Raw genomic sequence first — 19,948 nt, forward strand, 5'->3', positions numbered from 1 at the left:
AATTCTGTTTTTTTAAATAAAATGTCAGCTTGTGCTGGATTCGGTTTAAAATCTCTGAGCTGAATGAATAAAGCTGACGAATGATGTGGAGGGTAATTTTATTTCCAAGTTGTTCCTCTACTTCTCCCTTTTTCTTAGCCAAAGCTCTCTTTAGTCACTTCTTTCTTGGTGCTGTGACTGAGTCTGCCTGCTGTTGCTATGCAACAATCTGAGTAACGAGAATCATTATTGAATAAGTCATTAACTTGAGGCTATAGTTCAAGAGAGGCATTTCAAACCTGGAGACATGATCTTACTCCTAATTTATCAAGCCAACAGAACAAAGTAGTTAAGATTGTGCAATAAGATATTAAACCAGAGCAGCATTTTGTTGGTTTCATGATTCTAGCAGATAGGATTGCAGGTTTTTTTGCTGTCTGCTGTTTCTCTCCAGGTTGGTTTTCTGTTACCCAGTCCGCCGATGATGAGCGGTTATGACAGCGGATGATAAGTGGTTGTCAGATGTTGATGTAAAGCATCTCCGCGATGCGTTTCCACTTCCTGGTCCCCGGTGTCTGCGGCTACTCCCCGCCTCTTGACCCCCAGTGACCCTCGCAGCAATCCAATTCCATTTCCTGCTGCCAGCTGCCCTGACTGATTACTCTGACTAACTCCATTCATGGGAAGGGTGGGGGGGGGGGGCTGCAGGCTAAGAGTGTGTATGTGTATGTGTGTGTGCTGTCTGTCTGTGAGAGAACCAGTTGAGTGACTGTGAGTGTGTGTGTGTCTGTCCGTCTGTGTCTCTGCTGCGTGTTTCTGTGAGAGAACAAATTGAGTGACTGTGTGTGTGAGCCAGGCGACTGACGCTGTGTGTGTGTGTGTGTGTGTGTGTGTGTGTGTGTATGCGCGTGGGATTTTCTTTGGTGCTTTGGCGGTGTGTGTGTGGGTGTGAGTGTGTCATTTTTTATTACAAGTTTGATTTTGTGTCTGGGAGAGTCCCCTGGCAAAACAAACACAGACACCAATTAAGCTGCTGCAGTGTCCCAGCCCCTTTACATGACTAATAATCCCTGTAGAAGAACAGGGCGCTTTAACCCTTTTCATCCACACCTTCACTTCCATTAAAGGGGAAAATCTCACCTTAAAAAACAGGTGATGTACATTGTATTTCTGGGCCTGTTTTGTTGTTTGGAGGTGTGTTTATGGACCAAACATAGACAATGTGACGTCGTGTTGAGATATTTCCAGCAATTATAATGGAGTTTGATAGCTGAAAAATGTTCAACAATCTAAAACATCAACGATAAATGTAAAGTTTTGGTGTCAGTCCCTCAGAATCAAAGAGCAAGAGCTTCTTCAACAATCATACAGGGAGAAATCCATCACGGAAGAGGAAGAGAGACCAATTTCTCCACCAACAGCAGACTCAATAGACCAGAATGCAATGCAGCCATGAAACATATTGCCTCTCCAGCTTTTTCTCCACTGGAAAAAGCTCTCTTGCTCTTACTATGCTATCGCTATCATTCTTGCTTCTGCTCTCTCCACCTCCAGGTACCGAATGCAACAAGTTCACGCCCGTTCTCTGGGGGGGGTTTGTCGAAAGGCATTCTGGGAGATGTAGGAAATCACTAACTGAAATAGAGGTAGACGAGGCAGGCTGAGGGAATGTGGGTACAACAAAAGAATAAATTACAACACTTCGTCACATAATAACTCATGTGTATCCGAGGAAGACGCACAACAGCTCTTCCCTCTCCTCTCTCAAGATGTAAACCATCATTCCATATCATTAGCAACCCATCAAATGAGGACAGACCAACACGAGAAGTCCACTTAATATTTCATTAAGAGGTCAGATAATTCCACATATTTAATTACATTTACGAGGTAAGAGTGAGCGAAGGTCACACGGAGGATAATGTGATCCTGCTGGCAGTAAGCACTTCCAGTCACAGAAGCTGCACAGCGCAGCGTTCTGCACAGCGTAAGCAGGGGATACAATTGTTCATTCACAGCATCTCCTGCGTGAGGAGGCAAGCCGCCACCTCCCTCTCTGAAACCCCATTTACAGTAGAACCCCACTCCAATATGTCAATCGGAACGGGTCGTTATTTTTTTGGGGGGGGGATAAGCAACAGAAACAGACTTGACTTTTGAAAATCCTGTTTTTTTCACTGATTAGCATGATTTGCAGGCCTCCCTCAGGCAATTAAGTAACAGCAATTACCAGGAGAGCTTCTCCCCAGGGTGTTTGTTGATTTTCTCTCTCTCTCTCTCTCTCTCTCTCTCTCTCTCCCTCCCTCTCTCCTCTGTGTATGTGTGTGCTTTTGAACATCTGCTGTCAAACCCCGAGTGTATTTGGCGTAAACTGAGCGTCCCCGACGTTGGTGCTCAACCACAAAATCTAATTACCCCTCCTATGTTATTATCCCGCTATTTGCAGAGACACATTTCAAACAAATCCGAGCAGATACAAGTATTTCTTCAGCAAGTCACAATTATATTCAACAGAATTTTTCTTTGGAGTTCAACATTGATCATGCAAATGTTGTTTCAGCCAGTTCCTCTCTGCTTTCATCAGTTACTCTCCTTAACAATTCACTGGAGTGAGTGTTGGTTTGACAAGATCATAAATGTAATGCAGCACAACAGATCTTTACAATGAAGCCACGCCTGGTTCCTTTTTGTTTTATAGGGCCTTTAACATACAAGTCTGAACTGGCATGTAAACAGATTAATTCACTGAAGTAGCAGCAGTGCCAGCATCATTATAAGCAGTGATGTAGTGGTGAATAAAAAGGGAAATAAACTCCAGTGGGTGATCATCTTAAGGCAAACAACCACCAGCTTAAAGAAAATAAATATATTTTCATATATTTCCATGATGTAGCTATATTATGAACTTATAAAGACTGATATCAACCTAAAAAGTTGCCTAAACTATCCTGCAAATAAAAAGGCGAGTTCTCCTCCACTACATCCCTGATTATAGGACAGCATTGGCAGGATTTGCAGAGGACTTTTCTGAGTCTTTCTGCATGTCATGTCCACAAATTCAACTGAGCACTTCTAAATCCTCATCGGCCGCTGACAAATGTGAGGAGGATCCCCGAGTCGGGCTGGAGCCTGCTCTTAAATTGATTGAGCCATATAACTTGGCTGCGTGTTTGGAATAGGCAAAGGCTCTCCTCCGGATCATCTCCCCCTTCCACATGGAGATCATGAGCAGGGTGGAGAGCAGCACGCCCCCGAGGGTGAGGAGGCACAGTCCCGCTATAACGCACCGGTCCAGATGGGCCCCCACCCTCGCCTTCTCCCGCTCCAGCTTCTCCATCTCCCGGGCCGACACGTTGTCCGGGTCCGCTCTCACGTCCCTGGGGACCGTGTAGGAGATGGCAACCAGAGAAATGCCGGTCACCAGGCAAGTGACTGCGATTATGAAGCCGTAATCCACCGACTTGCCCGACCCGTCAGAGGCGAGGTCGTCGTCGGACAGCATGTAAAGTTCCGGGATCTCCACATCCACCTCCTCCTCCTCCTCCTCCTCTTCCTCCTCTTCCTCGCACAGTTCGCTGGGACTCCAGTTGTCGCACAGTTGCCGGTGTGGACTTGTCTGCATTAGCCGGACATCATCATCTCCTTCCCGTGTGCAGGTGAAAGATGTTTCCCTCTCCTCCTCCGCCTCCTGCTCCGGTGCCCGGGCGCTCCGGCTCTCTGTCCGCGGCGCTGAACCGCCGCCTGCGCCGCAAAGTGACTTTTCGACGGAACAGCTGATCTCGTTGATACTTTGATTGTGATTTGAAAGCAGGGCGGTGTTGTCCGGATCGGGTCGGCCGCCCAGTTGATCAAAGTAAAACAGTTCGAGATCAGCCATTTGAATATGGGCTGGGTTTCCCCTTTTGTCAGTCCCATGCGTCCGTCTCTGTCAGTGGAGCATGCAAAATGACAGAAAACAATCAAGGTGACTGATGAACTTATCGAAAGCCTGCGTTAAGCCATGCAACTTTAATTCTTTGGATTGCTTTTATTGCTGCATGACACTTCACTGACATATGTGAAGTATTTGCACAAGGTGGACCCGTCTAAATCTATACGCATCTCTCCCTTGGGTGCAGCGCAAGCATTTTAAAGTACAGCTAAGCTTCTCTTAATTGAATTCCCTCGATATTTACCATACTGTAAGATTCAAGACAATTAAACATCTCGGCTGCTCATGCAGTAACACTTTTCTTTCCTTTTGGGCTTCTGCAAGCTCTCAAAATGCTTTTTCTAAACACTTTCGTTTCAAGTGATCATCCGACCGGCTGATAAATCTAATTACAGCATATATATTTCAGTAGGCATTACCGAATAAAAGCGGATTGTTTAGTACCTCCTTCCCGGTTTGCGGCTGCTCGCATCCCCGGCTGCTTCTGCTCCCTGGTCAATTAGAGGGAAAGGTTTGGCAGACCCCTCCCACGGATTGGGCTCCGGCAGACCGACCGCCTTGTATGCTTATTACTGAACCAAGTTCTGTGTCCCTCAGCACATTCACTATAATCAGATGAGAGAGAGAGAGAGGCAGGAGACGGGAGACTCAGCATTGTGGGAAACCGAGTACGAGCAAGTGACGTATTTCAAACCTCAGGTATTACTATGCAATCTGATTAGGAATACTATATTGTTTGTCGTGATAAAGCGGAGCATCGGCATATTTTTTGGGTGAAATAGCCAAAAGGGACGTATAATAATAATAATGTGATGCTGTATTGATCCATGTAGGGAAATCCTTTTTTATGATCGCCACCCCCCTCCTCCTCCACCCACACAAACACACACACACACACACACACTTCAGGGAGGTCAGAGGTCAGGCTCAGTAGAAGAATCATTAGCCTAATCACATAATATGCATAATGATATTTCAATGATATAACTGGAAGAAAGAAACGTGTCTAATTGCAGGAGGAGGGATACTACTCTACTCTTTTTTTTTTTCTTTTTTTTTTCTAAAAGAGCAGTTTTGCAAATCAATTTTCTGACTGGCCCATTTTCAGAGCATCATGCAGCCAGAGGAAAACTCTACTTTGATATTCAATCGAAACCATGTCAAATCCCATATAGCCGCTGTTGGGGGGGGGGGGGGTGCTTGTATCTACCGAAATGTCAACTAACAAGAACAGCCTTGTTTTCAGATGGACCGCAATGCATTTTAGAGTTTATCCGATGGGGTTTTGAAAGGATTTCATAAGCGCTAATTATTGTATAATTTCCTCAACCTACAGAGGAGCAGCAAATCCTTCAGCTGTAGTTAAAACATGAAAATCACTCGAACTGGAGTTACAAGGTTTTCAAGTGACACCAGTGAAATGCAGGGAAATAGGAAATAGAAATCCCCCCAGCTGCTGTGAATGATCTGCTCTTTCTCTGCACATCTCAGCGTACTGGAGCATATATGTAGGCTATAGGTAGCCAAAGGTCATAATTACAAACCGCCTCAGCGCTCCTGCCCACCGTTCAAGTTCATATTTACTGTTTACTGGCCAGAAGGTTGTGGGTGCTGCATATGCATACGCTCTGCTAGCTGTACATTTGGTGGTCAGGACCTTTTGAGAGGGAAAAGAGAGCAATGGCGGCGGGCTTGAGGGTGTTGTTAACATTTGTGACAGAGGATTTAAAGCAACAGATTGCACAGCTGCACATCGCAACATACAGTATAGAAACCTATAGGCTGCAGTGGATCCACCAGCAGAGACTGACAGGCTGGGACTGTTCATTAGTGTATCTATGTGTCTGTATGTGTGAAGCTCTTTAACAAAATCTCTTACTTTCCTTCACTATCGGAATTTGACATCCTGCTATTGTTTGGTGAGTTGATTGATTCATTCATTCATTCATTCATTCATTCACATTCTGGAAATGTCCATTAGCCTCTGCAGATAATCTGTATGTGTGAAACTCTAACAAAATACTTACTTTCCTTCACTATCAGAATTTGACATTGTGCTGTTGTTTGGTGGGTTGACTGATTCATTAATGCATTTATTGATTGAATGATTGATTGACCGATTAATTAATTCATCCAGTCATTCATTCACCAAGTGACTGATCATTAAAAACAATAGAACAGTCAGAACTGCAAAGATGCAGTTTGATAAAAGTGCATCCAAAACATAAGCATACAATATCATCAATATCATGATATAACATTATTATAGAGCTAATTATTGGAACCTGAAATGAATGTAAACAAACTACAATACGATTCAACCTTTCTCCACTATAGAGATTCTATTATCTCATTCTGTTTTAGGCTTTAACTGTTAAAATGCTGGCACATCATGAAGCCAACGCTGCCACACTGAAACTAAAACTCCCACAGCTTTTGGCTGGCCTGCCTATAGCAGCCTATTATTCACAAATGACAGTGCCATGCCAAAAAGACTCAAGCATACTTCCATAACACACACACACACACACACACACACACACACACACACAGCAGAGCACTGGCAGCAGGCCAGTGTTAAGCATGGCACACAGCATGTTCCACATGCCAACATTCAGCTGGAGGTTGAGGAAGAGACATTGGTTGATTAGTGTAATGTATAATCACATCTTAATCAGGACAGACTTATTTATAGCACAGCGTGTATAAAGTTCATTGTACTTTAAACAATTCTGCATGAAAAGTTAATATCAGCAGATAAAGTTTGTTGCCCTGGAGAGGACAAACAAGCAAAGAGGTGAACAAACAAAGGGATGAAAGTATCTCTGTAGTTATCTGATAAAAAAAAAAGCAGAAGATCTGGGCGGGGAAGTGAAATAATAAACTCTCTCCTCCTGCAGGAACCACCACCAGTCAGTGCCCTTGAGCAAAGCACTGAAGCAGTTAGTCCAATGGAGCTTCTCAGGGCCAACAGTCCAATACTGGTGCAGTAATGGGCACTGCCTGCCTGTGTGTGTGTCTGTGTGTGTGTGTGTGTCTGTCTGTCTGTGTGTGTGTGTGTGTGTGTGTGTGTGTGATGCTCCCTCCCCCTGCACATCCCCAGGCCACTGCAGTAAATAAGAAAGTGTTCTTGAGGAGTTTGTTTAATAAGGTTTAGGAAAAGGGCTGCGGTGGAATTAAAAGTAACTGCTGAGAGAGAAATGTCCTGCTCCGTCACAGTGCGAGGAAATGCTTCCGCCGGAGTATTTCCGTAAGATATTTGTCGAGAAACACCACTGCGCCGTTGTTTATGATGTGAAGTGATTTGTCATTTCCCCTAGTGATGCTCCCAACCAGCAGGCCCAGCGTTTTATTTACGCCATTCGGCGAAGTGTGGCATTTTACACTGATGGATCTGCTGTGAAATAAGAGCGCGGGTAAAGCTAAGAATAGCTAATGGGAAGCCAGCAGCAGCAGCAGCCAAAGACGCCAGTCCAAGGTTAGTCTAGGACACAGGAGTGGTGCTGCTAAACACAGAGGACAGACACGACCGAGGCGGGCGGGCGGGCGGGCGGCCTTTTAGCAGGGAGGGAGGGAGGAGGAAGACCGGACTCAGCAGCAGCAGAGGATACACACTCGTCTTCTGGATGGTGTGTGCCTGCTGCCTCCTGCTCACCCTGTGGTCGCTAACCAGAGGCACGGGGCGTAAGAGCTGACTCAAGTTTCGGTACTAAGCTGAGCTGAGTCGTGTGCTTTCTCTCTCTCTCTCTCTCTCTCTCTCTCTCTCTCTCTCCTCACACTCAGCACAATTGCAAACTTAAAGGATATTTTGGATGAGGTTCAGCCAGCTAAATCATAATACAGGTATTTGCCACAGCCATCAGACAAACATATGAATGTGCCCTGACAGCAGGGGCGGAGCTAGGCATTATGGGGCCTGTAGGCAGTGTGTCTGGGCCCCCCTCTGCTTCCCTCTCATCCCCACACCAACATTACTCCAACTATGGCAAACATCTACAGTGTATTTGGGGCTAACCTCCTTCCCGCAGCGACCAGGTTTGAATCTGGGGCCCACGGTCATTTGCTGCATGTCCTCCCCTCTCTCTCTCCCATACCTTCCTGTCTCTCTCACTATCTCTGTCCAATAAAGCATAAAATGCCTGAAAATAAATCTTTAAAAAAAACCATCTACAGTGTATCTACCCATCCACAACTCAAACACACCTCCACACATTCATTTACCAATTAATTACTGGACACATTCCTAATTTAAATTCTGGATTTTGGTTGCTACCTTGAAAGCGCAAATCAGCTGTCAGAACTTTCACCTGTAGTCCCCTGTTCAAAATCTGTAGGACAATTTTGTTTGAATAGAATAGAATAGAATAGAATAGAACTTTATTGTCCACCACAGTGGAAATTTGCCTTTGGCTTCACAGGTTGGTTAAATTGTGACACAATACAATAAATAAAATACAGTACAATGCAATACAACACACAAAAAACAATAGACATAGCCAACAATATCAAAACATTTTGTATAGGAAAAACTGAGCCAAGTTTTATTCCTGCTTGTTTCAGTTTTTCTCAGATAACAGTAAAGTTATATTTGATTGCAGTTTTGTAGATTTCACCCTGAAACCCTGTTTCAAAACCCGAGCAGTGTGAAATAAAAGTATAAAATATTTATAAATTTGCACTTGAGAACCATAAAAGGCATTTTAGTCCAGACACTTTAGGGCTCCTCCTTCAGTCTGGGGTCCTGGCTACTCAGTTACCTGTATCCCACCCCCCCCCCCCCCCCCCCATATATTTTTTTGAACCTCAACTTTTTGCTGCTCTGCTTCACGTCCACATAGTTACACACAGTCACACCAGGAAGCTGCTGTGCTCAACCTCAGTGTCTTCTGCTGTTGTTCTGCTCACAATCATGCTTCTCTAACCTTTAGGCTACCACCGCCCCTGTGTGTGTGTGTGTGTGTGTGTGTGTGTGTGTGACAGAGATGGAGTGCTGTCTTATAACTAGAGTAATGTTTTCTGTCACCGGGGTTATGGACTGGACCCCACAGTGTGTTTACCATTAATTGAGCGGGGTCAGGGTCTGAGCAGCGGGCAGCTTCTTTATGGCTGACCTTGAGTCATGGGTCTGTAGTGTGTGTGTGTGTGTGTGTGTGTGTGTGTGTGTGTGTGTGTGTGTGTGTGTGTGTGTGTGTGTGTGTGTGTGTGAGGCTGACAGCCCTATGGGTCTCAGTTGGCTTGGACTGATTTCCTCGTGAAATGGCCTGCCACCGTATCGGTAAATCAAAACGGTCAAGGGTCATTTTACATTTTAAAGTACTGTTATGCCTTTGCTGAGTTATTACACATATGACTGGGAAAATTCACTGCTTGCTTTTGCAAAAAAAGAAAAAAAAAAGAAGCAATATTTTTTTTTTACTTACAAACACTTATTTTGATCTAGTGTACAATATAGGAGTAAGCTTATGTGTACAATTGCTGTGCACACTGTATAATGGCAGTAGTAACTCAAAGGAATGGCCATACTGTACGGTTTGTGGCTCTTTTGGAGCAGATATAGGCACATCGATATATCATAGGCACACACATCATCAAGCTTAGTCAATTCATATTCATGAGACATATAACTGCATAGAATACAGCGCGCTATGTCATTATCTTCCCTGTGCTGCTATCTATTATGCTATTATTTCTGTCCAAATTGAAATAGAACCGGCAGTGTTTTTGCCGGTGTTGAATGTTTGAGGATCACAGTGGAAATAAGAGGGTTTTTTTTTTACTGTCAAAGGTTATGAACTGTGAGCCCAGACAGAGTTGAGGTCCTACGGCTCTGGAACCATATGTTTCCCCCCCTACTGGCCTCGGATCGAAACCAGCCGGAGCTTTCCTCTCCCCTGTGTTCCCTCTGCTCCGTCTCCCTCGCCTCTTTCCCGCTTTCTAAATATAGAATAAAATATAGTAAAGGTGCAGGAGTGGACTGCCTGCTCTCCTTTTTAAAAAAAAAAAAAAAAAAAAAAGGTCATATATATTGTGGGTCATCCTGTGCTCCTGTTCTTTTCCGGCGTGAACTACTTATAGGGTTTTTAAGGATTCTTTTTTGCCGTTATTTGATGGTTTTACAGTGGAGAGAAACAGGACGGATGGGAGAGAGAGAGAGAGAGAGAGAGAGAGATTCAAACTCAGGACGTTGTGGATACCTGGGTCACGCCTTAGTCAACTACAGCACCAGGATGCCCTACTTAAATCATTTTAACTTTAAATCAAATGGCATCTGTCAAATCAAGCAACATGCTTTTTAGGAAAGGTCTAGTTGTCACTGACATTCTGCCTGTAGGAATTATTTTGATTCCTTTATAAGAAAAAAAATGAGAAGAAAAACACTAAGATTTTCATTATTTAATTTCAGGTATAGAAATTGCTCTTATGTTAGAGTGTTTGGCTGTTGTAACCTCTTATTAAGAAAGTAAACATTTTTGTAATTGGACTTTTGGCTCTAAAATATTTCGTTTCAGAAATAAAGCCACTGAGACAACTTACCCACGTGACAACTTGCCCCGCTCTCCCCTACTCTGTTTTATTTTATTTACTGTTTTATTTACTGTATTATTGAAGGATATGGGTAAATTATCTGATATAGATTCATTAACATAACTATGAAACATTACTATGTAAAAGATCACACCTACATTACATATTAGCAAACAAGTGTCTCTTGATATTACAGATTTGGATTCAAGCTTATGGAGAGAGTGTTAAATATTAAAATTTAAAATGAACTGTTTAAGATCGTGGAAATGGTTTGTGTTAATTCTGATCTGGGGTTTCCTCTCAGCAGTTTCTCCTCTCAGCTTTGGTGCTGGTGCGGTTTGTCCTTAGGGTGGCAGTAAAACTCTTTCAGTAATTTACCTCTCATGATCGCTCCTCCTGTCTGGCTCTGCTGCTGCGATCTGAAGCATCACCATGTAATCACACAAGGACACCGACACAGGAGTTGGACATCATAAGACCAAGAAACTCCAATTATTCCCCTTGTGAATCAACATGAATACTGCAACGTAAACAATTTGAAAAGAAGGTGTTTTCAGCTGTTTTGAGGAAACTACAGGAGCTTTTCTCTCTGCACAAGCTCTAAAATCCATATTGTTAAGTAGAGATGAATCCCAAAGTAGAGATGAATCCCACTCCAAAGTAAGGATAGTTAACCCTGAACTCAGATCAGCGAATCTAGGTTAGAATAAACCTTGGTTCAAGACTTGTATCAAATAATATGTGCAAATAATTCTCAGTGTTTGTCTTAACCTGCTTGGCAAATTGAGCACAATAGACAGAAATGTGCCAGAAAAAACACTGAAAGCAGAATCAGGCTTTATTGGCCAAGTATGCAACACAAACAAAGGAATTTGACTTGGGTTAAAAGTTAAAATACATACATAACACTAACACCTTCCCCACACGTATACTTCCATACCACGCTAAGACATACACATACATTCATATATATGCAGATACGACAATATATACACATACAATGACATCATTAATGTGGCATCAGTGCAGGATGCTGAGTGAGATTATATAAACAGAGTACAAATGTATGCAGTAGTGCAAAAATAATATTTACAGTTAACTACAGTAACTTTGCATACTTATTCTTTGTGATTGCCAACTCACTCTGAATTGCCCTGATGCAGTAAACCGACCGATTGGATGCTCTCAGCACGTTAAAACAAATGTTATTATTTGCAAAAACTTAATTTTTACCCAGGCTGAGTGCTTGTGTATAATTTGTGTCATCAGAAAGCAGATGAAAAGAGGGATGAAGGCACTTGAGCTGAAAGCCGAGTCTTTCTTCTTCATGGCTGTGTGAGCACGGGAGACGAGGGAGAAAGGGGGCGTCGTTATGTAATTCCCTGCAGCCCTGGTCCACCTGTTGCTCAGAATGGACTGCTGGCAACCTCAAAGCTCATAACACAATCACATGAATAAAGTCAAGTGTTGGCGTGATCGTCACCATTCAGTTCCTGTAGCATGTGCACAGTTGGTGTGGAGGAGAGAGATTTCCCACCTCCACAGTGTTGTGTGGAGAACAGGCAACTGCAAATTCCCATGTTAGATGCATAAAGGACAGCATGGCAGTGGAAGCAGGTTACAGTGCAGATCTGTGTCTGTTACTCACTGAATGGTTCACTTTGCAATAGCCTTACTGTGTTTATTGGTTTATTGGCTTTATTTTCTGCTGGCAAATAATATAATGTGTCACCTCATATGTAATAACCTATCACCTTAGAATTCAGTGAGACACGTTAAATTATTTCAGTAAAGAACATAACAGGCAGTGCTGGTACATCACATCAGCAGCACAGATGTCAGGTGCTGGAATTCTTATATATATATCTTATATATATTTTTATGTTTAAGTTTGTACTTACTTTGTGTTGTTGTAAGTATATTATGTTTTGGGGAGATTTTCAGTCAGTACGTACACAGATTTATTGCATACTCACAATACTTTCTCATAGATTAACACAGGTTAATACACTGGAGTAAAGCCATTGTAAGGTTAAATGTTATCGACACATGTAAGGCCTGAGGGTATAACATGAACGCAATGTGTTATCCTTATACATAATTGAAAGCAAGGAAATCACAAAATGCAAAACAAATTACCTGTTGACAACGAATCTTAACTGATTTTAATTATTTTTTCTTACAAACTAAACCCTTTTCTTAACTAATTTTGATTCTTATTTATTACAAACGAAACCCTCTTCAGTATCTTAATTGCAGTTGGCAAAACCAACCATTTTCCCATTTTCCCATCATGCCATTCTCTAGGCTATGTAGTGACCATATGGGCACTTGGCTCCAACACTTGCCAGCAGGAATCGCCTCCCTGACCTCAGCTTGCTGCCACGATTTCATGCATCAGCAATGACCAGGGAATAGAGTAAGAAAAATTCAACTGTTGAGAAAAAAAAAAGAAAAAAGAAAAAAAAGATTACTTGATGACATTTGCAGTTGAGTTACTGCAAAACTGCCTTTAGGTTACTGCGCAATCTTCCAAAGCATCCTATAGACTCCATATGTCAACCTTGAGTTGTTCTACACACCTACAAATAAAAGGTTCAGTTATATCGATCAGCTTCATCTTATAGCAGAGCCTGCAGTTCTTTCCATTAAGTATATTAAAGGTGGTTGCCTGTTGAGTTGAGATGGTCCAGACTTCAGACTGATGGAAGCACCGGAGGTTAACCGCTCTGTAAAAACACACAAATTCTGGCATTTAGGCTAAAGTCACTTTGAACATTCGGATCAACAATCAAGATAAAAGTAAGATCTAAGACGTAAGTAAGACCCGAGTTAGACCTAAATGAATTAACTAACAGAATAGGAAAGACTCAGACTAGTTGCAAGTGGAAATGAATCATCTTTAGGCTCAGCAGTAACATTTATTTGCCATTCTCTGTAGTGTATTTGTAATTAATCTGCAAAAAAATGTTACCAGCAGATTATATCTAACAACAGGTAGACAACACAGATAGTTTAGTAGTTTTTTATCGTTTGAGCAACTAGTTTTGTTTACAGCGAAGTCTGAGCTGGAAAAGGCAATGATGGGCTGATCAGCTCGCATGCGTAATGAGAGCTCGTGCCATAAGAGAAGGATCAAAACCGCTATCTGTCCGAGAGACAGTTTATTCTGACGAGAACACGGCGACGCATCACTTTTACGCACCACTTGACCATGAATTATCGGGGTATTATGCGAGTGTACGACCAGCACTTTGGTATTTTGTGTCGGTTTAATGCATAGCACGCGTCTGGATACAGTTTCGAGGCATTTGACAGCGACACACACTTTTTCAGACCTGTAGAACTGCTAGAGTCGCCGCTTCCGTCGTGCGTAAAACCTGGTCGATGCGTCGGGAAGCTAAACGCACACTCTGAAGTCGCTGTTCTCCTCCGATACAGCGTTTTTTTTTTCCAAGATGGAAAACTTCACTACAGCTCAAGAACTGAACAACACTTTGGGGACTTGGATGGACCACAGCATCCAATACAAAGTGTTAAGTAGTTTATTGCTTTTCTTGATATGCGCCTTAGGGATCGTTGGCAACGTGATGGTCATCTTGGTGGTGCTCACCACCAAACACATGAGGACTCCCACCAACTGCTACCTTGTGAGTTTGGCTGTGGCAGATCTGATGGTGCTGACAGCGGCTGGTCTGCCGAGTATAACGGACAGTATCTTTGGATCTTGGGTGTTTGGACACTACGGCTGCCTCTGCATCACCTACTTTCAGTATCTGGGAATCAACGCCTCGTCTTGCTCCATAACCGCTTTCACCATAGAAAGATACATCGCCATTTGCCATCCCATAAAAGCTCAGTTTCTGTGCACGCTGTCCAGGGCGAAGAAAATCATTTTGTTTGTTTGGGTGTTTACCTCGCTGTACTGCGTGATGTGGTTCTACCTGTCAGACATCCAGGAGCTGGTGTACGACAACGTCACCATCGTCACCTGCGGCTACAAAGTGCCCAGGCACTTTTATCTGCCCATTTACTTTTTTGATTTCGGCATCTTTTTTGTTTTGCCACTGCTGCTCTCTGCGATCCTGTATGGACTGATCGCCAGAATCCTCTTCCTCAACCCGCTGCCATCCGACCATAAGGACAAGAAGAAAAACGGACACGGCAACATGGCGGCTAATAAGACAAGTTGTAAAAACTCTCGCCACTCCAGCTCCACTGCGACCTCCCGCAGACAGGTGTGTGTGTGCGTGTGTGAGTGAGTGAGTGAGTGAGTGAGTGAGTGAGTGAGTGAGTGAGTGTGTGTGTGTGTGTGTGTGTGTGTGTGTGTGTGAGAGAGAGAGAGAGAGAGAGAGAGAGAGAGAGAGAGAGAGCCTGGCACAACCACACTCGACCATTCTTTATGCCAAAAATGTGTTAGACTCTCATCCCACAGCTGCCCTGACTCCCACTGCAAAAATGTCCATCTTCATTTAGTCTCCTATTTTTCTTAAAACAAAGGGAAAATTCTGCCAATGGTGAGATAATGCCACTTGTTTCCAGCGCAGTTTCACTAGAAATGTCTTGAAACAAGGCAGAACAAAGCAGATCACTCCGCTAATGTCATGGAAATGACACTTGATTCAAGAAAATGTTTAAAAAATCAATGCTAGAATAAATGGTTTGTTGAAATGAACATTTACATGGTCAGGCTACAAACACAATATAAAACTCTTGGGTAACCCTTTGTTTTGCAGTTCCTCATTTTCCAGGGAGAACAGGTTAAGAATTGTAAATTACAGTTTTGAACAAGTAACTTCTGAGAATTACATTACGTCATCTTAAAGGTTCTTTGACATCTGAGATTACAAATGGCCAACACTCCCTCGCTATTGATAAAAAAATTGATTGTCCGTATGGATTTCCATGTGAAGTCAAGAGAGTAAGAACTGAAATGCATGTTGGAAAATCTTTCAATCCTGCTCCCCCATACACTATGGCAGGTTTAGATCTCTATCTGTAATTATTGCTATTATTTATTTGTTTAAGATTATTGATCTGGCTGGTTTTATTGCCACAAGTGCTGCCATGAGAGCTTTACTGCAGCTTTACTGCGATGAAAGCTGCCATATTTCCCCCTGTGGCCCTGCAGGTGACCAAGATGCTGGCGGTGGTGGTGATCCTGTTCGCCATGCTGTGGATGCCGTACCGCACCTTAGTGGTGGTCAACTCCTTCCTGGACCGGGCCTACCTGGACAGCTGGTTCCTGCTCTTCTGCCGCAGCTGCATCTACCTCAACAGCGCCATCAACCCGGTCATCTACAACGCCATGTCCCAGAAGTTCCGCGCCGCTTTCCGCAAGATCTGCCGCTGCGGGCGGAAGGGCTCGGACAAGCCGGCCGCCTACAGCGTGGCGCTCACCTACAGCGCCGTCAAGGACACGTCTCTGGTGGAGAGCACCGACCACTTCACCACGGAGCTGGAGGAGCTCACGGTCACGGACGAGCTGCTGCCTGACAAGAAGATGATGTTCCCAGACCCTTGTGTCTATGGGAAGGTGACGTTCAGCGACGCCTGAGTGCAGAGCGAGGCTTCAGGCTGGGAAGGAGTCGACATGAGGGCCGGAGGGGCCGTCGCAGGAGTCAGTGTGCAGTATCTTGTTAGAACTCAAGAGTTGGGAACTGCTGCTTAATGGAGTCTGTCAAGTGGAATGGTGTTTTTCCTGAGTGCCTGCTGTCTGACCTTTTCCCAGCCAGGCTGCAGTCCTTGACATGTAAACACAGCGATTACTGCCACTGATGCATGATGGTAGTGTTTGAGTCCCGGAGCCAAACGTGCTCTTCGTCAACAAGAATGATCCAAGACGTTGTAAATACACAAACGACGGCGGCAGTAAGGACCGTCTCATCACAAAGCTGCTGTCTGGGACCTGAGCATATAAGATACTGAACATGAGTCGTTCCCACTTCTCCATCGCCAATTCCAAGTACACAACTTTGAGTATCTGCTGAAGCTGAGTGTCAATCTAGTGGAGACTCATTTCTTCTCTTTAAAGCTGCACCAGGCAACTTCATATGTCGGTTCCTCCAAATGGCAGTGAGAGATAACTGTCTGAAAACCTTCAATGCCCAGAAATCCTGTAAGGTGACGTCAGTAAACTGCACACAGCACGCTCATGTTTACCAACCCAGCCGACCTGTGATGCTTTAAACCAAAGGAAACCAAAGAAACGAGAGCGGAAAAGATCTAACGTTGGTGAGTCCAGCTTTCTCTGGACGGAGCGCTGCGTTTTGTTTCTAAGTTTCGATTTGTCACATCCTGATTTGTCACATCCTGTAGGCGGAGAAGTGTTCATACCCGACACCAGAATTTAATTTGGGGAAATGCTGCAAATCTACAACGTCTCAATCCAGAAGCATGGGACTCTCTTCTCTGCTGCAGCCCCCCCATCTGTGATTTAGGCTGATTAGACAGGTGTATTTTAACATAAAACTGTTGCCTTGTGCAGCTTTAATAACTGTATGTGTTGCCTTAAGCGATCCTGGCTCCTGCTGCGTTGAGGCAGGCAGTCCTTTACAGGGTGAACATCGAGTCCCACCTGAACCCTCAGTGATAAACAGCCTGTATTCTCTCTGTGAAGGACATGCATGGCCTCCAGCACAATGTGAGAGCCAAGACACACTGTGCTGTTCACTGTGGAGAGAGGGGCTCACCTCTATAAGGTCTTGATGTAACTGTATGTGGAGGAAGGATCGGTGGTGGTTATACTGCTGTAGTAAAGTATGTAAAGCACTTTGTAACTTTATTTCAGAAAGGGCCACACAAAAGTTTTGATTGTTGTAATTCCCCCGCCACACTGCAAAAAATCTCCATCTTAACGAGTCATTTAGTCTATTATTGAGTACTAAAATCGTACTTTTCTCAAAAAAAGTGAAGAATTCTGCCAATGGCGTTAGATAATTCCACTTGTTTCCAATGCAAATCAACTTGTTTTAAGAATTTTGTCTTGATAGCAGTGCAGTGATCTGCCTTATTCTCACTTGCTTCAAGATACTGACACTTATTTCTAGAAAATTCCTGAAACAAGTGAAGCTGCATTGGAAACAAGTGGAGTTATCTCTCCTCTTGGTTTAAGAAAAATAAGATTTGAAGGCTGAATATGAGACTAACTGACTTGTTAAGATGGATGTTTTTTGCAGTTGCACCATCAACCATCACTCTTAAAGTTTGAGCAATGACCCTGGTTGCAAACCTCAGTATTTTCCAATATGAAAGACTGTATATATTGTTACAGAGATTTAAGTGTAACCTATGAAATATGTTCATAAATTTAAAGTGCTGCACTATAACTTCCCAGTGCTCAGTATTCCCCTCCATGCTGTGGCAAGAGTGACATGATGGTTTTGGTCAGTGTGCTGTATCACGTGTGCCGTGGATTTAATCAAACCATCGCTTCGCTCGTCCGCTTTTAGTTCAGCGAGCCTTTCAGCGAGCCGGTGAACATGGCTGGTTGGACATGCTATGTTTAGATATACTGATGTTGTGTGGCGTTTACTGCCAGATCAATGGCTGTTGGTGAATTTCTGAGCGCCGCCCGCCACGCAAGGAACATAATTGGTGCAGCAGCCACGGCGGAGGAAGATAAAGTTCTCGCTCTGTAATCGCCTCTGACAGGGTTTCATTCAATATGTGGAATATGTGGAATGTGGAGTAATAGCTGCAGCTTTTATTTAATGATTGTACCGATGTAAACTTTTAGTAGATTCATGCCTTCTTGTGTGTCCGTTCCCTGTGTACGTATGAAAAGTGATGTTATGTAACTGTTTTGTTCGTCAGGTGTAACGGAGAGGCTAACTGTATATTTTTATGGAGCTGTTGCTTTCATGGTTGCCCATTAAAACCAATACAGAGTCAATATTATTTTGTGATGTACTATTTGGAAACTGTTGCTTGCTTTTTAAAGTGAATGTGATTCTGTGAATACACTTGATGGTTATCTGGAAATTGTTAATTTGTAAATTTTACGTTCCAAATAAAGTTGGTTCTGAAATTACAGCTCGCAGTGCAATTTTGTATTTCTGAGCACAGCAGTGCACATTTAGGGAAGACAATCTTTCTTTTCTGTTTTATATATTGGCTCACGAAGGAAAATTCTCTTCATCTGCTCTGTTTCCATTAGCTGTCTGTTCTTCCTCCTCCACACAAAGCAGGAAGCAGCATCAAGCCAAATGACAGGAGGGCGAAGGATAAAAAGGGCAAATCCTGTGTTCCTGAAATTAAATTTCTTTGACATTCTGTGGATAAAGAAAAAAAAAAAAACACACAGATATGAGACTGAAAGCAAACAGTCATTTATCTATAGAGGGCTTAAAGGAGGAGGGACGGGGGGGGGGGCAGGAATAGGTTAACCTTAACCTTAAGAAGAAGGAAAAGAAATCTTCACTGAGTGCTGTTATCTTATTATATTGTTTATTTACCCAGACAATATCTGTCCGTTGACTGACATGGGTGAAGCTGGATATTATGAATTGTTGCCATATGTTAGATGCCATAAGCTGTTTTGTTGGTTTTCACATACAGCGCCTTTGACAATATAACCAATAAATTCCCACTAAGATAAGTTTGAAGTTAAAAAGCCATTTAACCAGCTCACTAACCTGCACTTTGATGGTATGAAAATTTTCTGGCATTTAGTATGGAAATGTGTAAACCACAGTTCTCATCAGCATACATTAGACCTAACAGTAACACGCATATGCATTCAAATTAGCTAATTCCTTACATGGCATTTACCTTGACAGCGTACATGACGACATAAATAACCTAATAAATGCAGATTCTGTCATCATACCGCCTACAGTATCGGCCGTATAAACTCGGAGAACATTTTCAGCTAATTTAATGCTACTGCCAGGACGAGACTCTGTGACTGGAATTTTAAACAGGTTAATACAATTTCTCTGGAGTGTAAGTAACGCTTTGATGCTAGCCTTCCCTTCCTGTATCCACATCTCCGTCCACAGATACCGATCTGCCCACTGTAGGTCTGTCTTACACCATATTATACCACTGCCATGGTCTCCCAGCCTCACAGGTACAGCGAACCTCTCCTCTCCTTCACCCTGCCTGTAATAATGCTCACTAGTAGCTTGTGACTCACTTGTGTTTAGGCCAACTTAGCACTTTTAATAAATAAATCCCAAGAAAAGCAAACATATAACGCAGGTAAACTATTGTGTCTGCAGACGTCAATTGTGCTCTGCAAACAAGAACTGATCCAAACATCATCGACCTGCAACAATTTCTTTTTTCTTTTTTTTAATTCAGCTCTAACAAAAAGCCTTGAGGCCATACCCCGTGTGTGTGTGTGTGTGTGTGCGTGTGTGTGAGATATCAATCAATGCCAATGTATTTCCAAGGACTTGTAACAACACCACTTGTAAAGATTTGATGTGTTCTATGTTGTTGTGGTATTGATCTCTATCCTGCTGTGTAGATTTTAAAGGCCACTGAGACTGTATTTAGCATGCAACA

General features: G+C 43.2%; 2 protein-coding genes across 2 annotated transcripts; one reads left to right on the forward strand and one right to left on the reverse strand.

Annotated features, from left to right (window-relative positions):
• Positions 1-3,037: 3,037 nt before the first annotated feature.
• Positions 3,038-3,856, reverse strand: LOC139908306 (transmembrane protein 74). The gene has a single exon (XM_071894949.2). The coding sequence runs from the start codon at positions 3,854-3,856 to the stop codon at positions 3,038-3,040; it is 819 nt and encodes a 272-aa protein (XP_071751050.1).
• A 10,037-nt stretch (positions 3,857-13,893) lies between these two features.
• trhrb (thyrotropin-releasing hormone receptor b) lies at positions 13,894-15,992 on the forward strand. Its single transcript, XM_071895013.2, has 2 exons — positions 13,894-14,673; positions 15,567-15,992. The coding sequence occupies exons 1-2, from the start codon at positions 13,894-13,896 to the stop codon at positions 15,990-15,992; spliced, it is 1,206 nt and encodes a 401-aa protein (XP_071751114.2).
• The last annotated feature ends 3,956 nt before the right edge of the window (positions 15,993-19,948 follow it).

This window comes from Centroberyx gerrardi, chromosome 19 (genome assembly GCF_048128805.1).
Source record: "Centroberyx gerrardi isolate f3 chromosome 19, fCenGer3.hap1.cur.20231027, whole genome shotgun sequence".
NCBI classification, from domain to species: Eukaryota; Metazoa; Chordata; class Actinopteri; order Beryciformes; family Berycidae; genus Centroberyx; species Centroberyx gerrardi.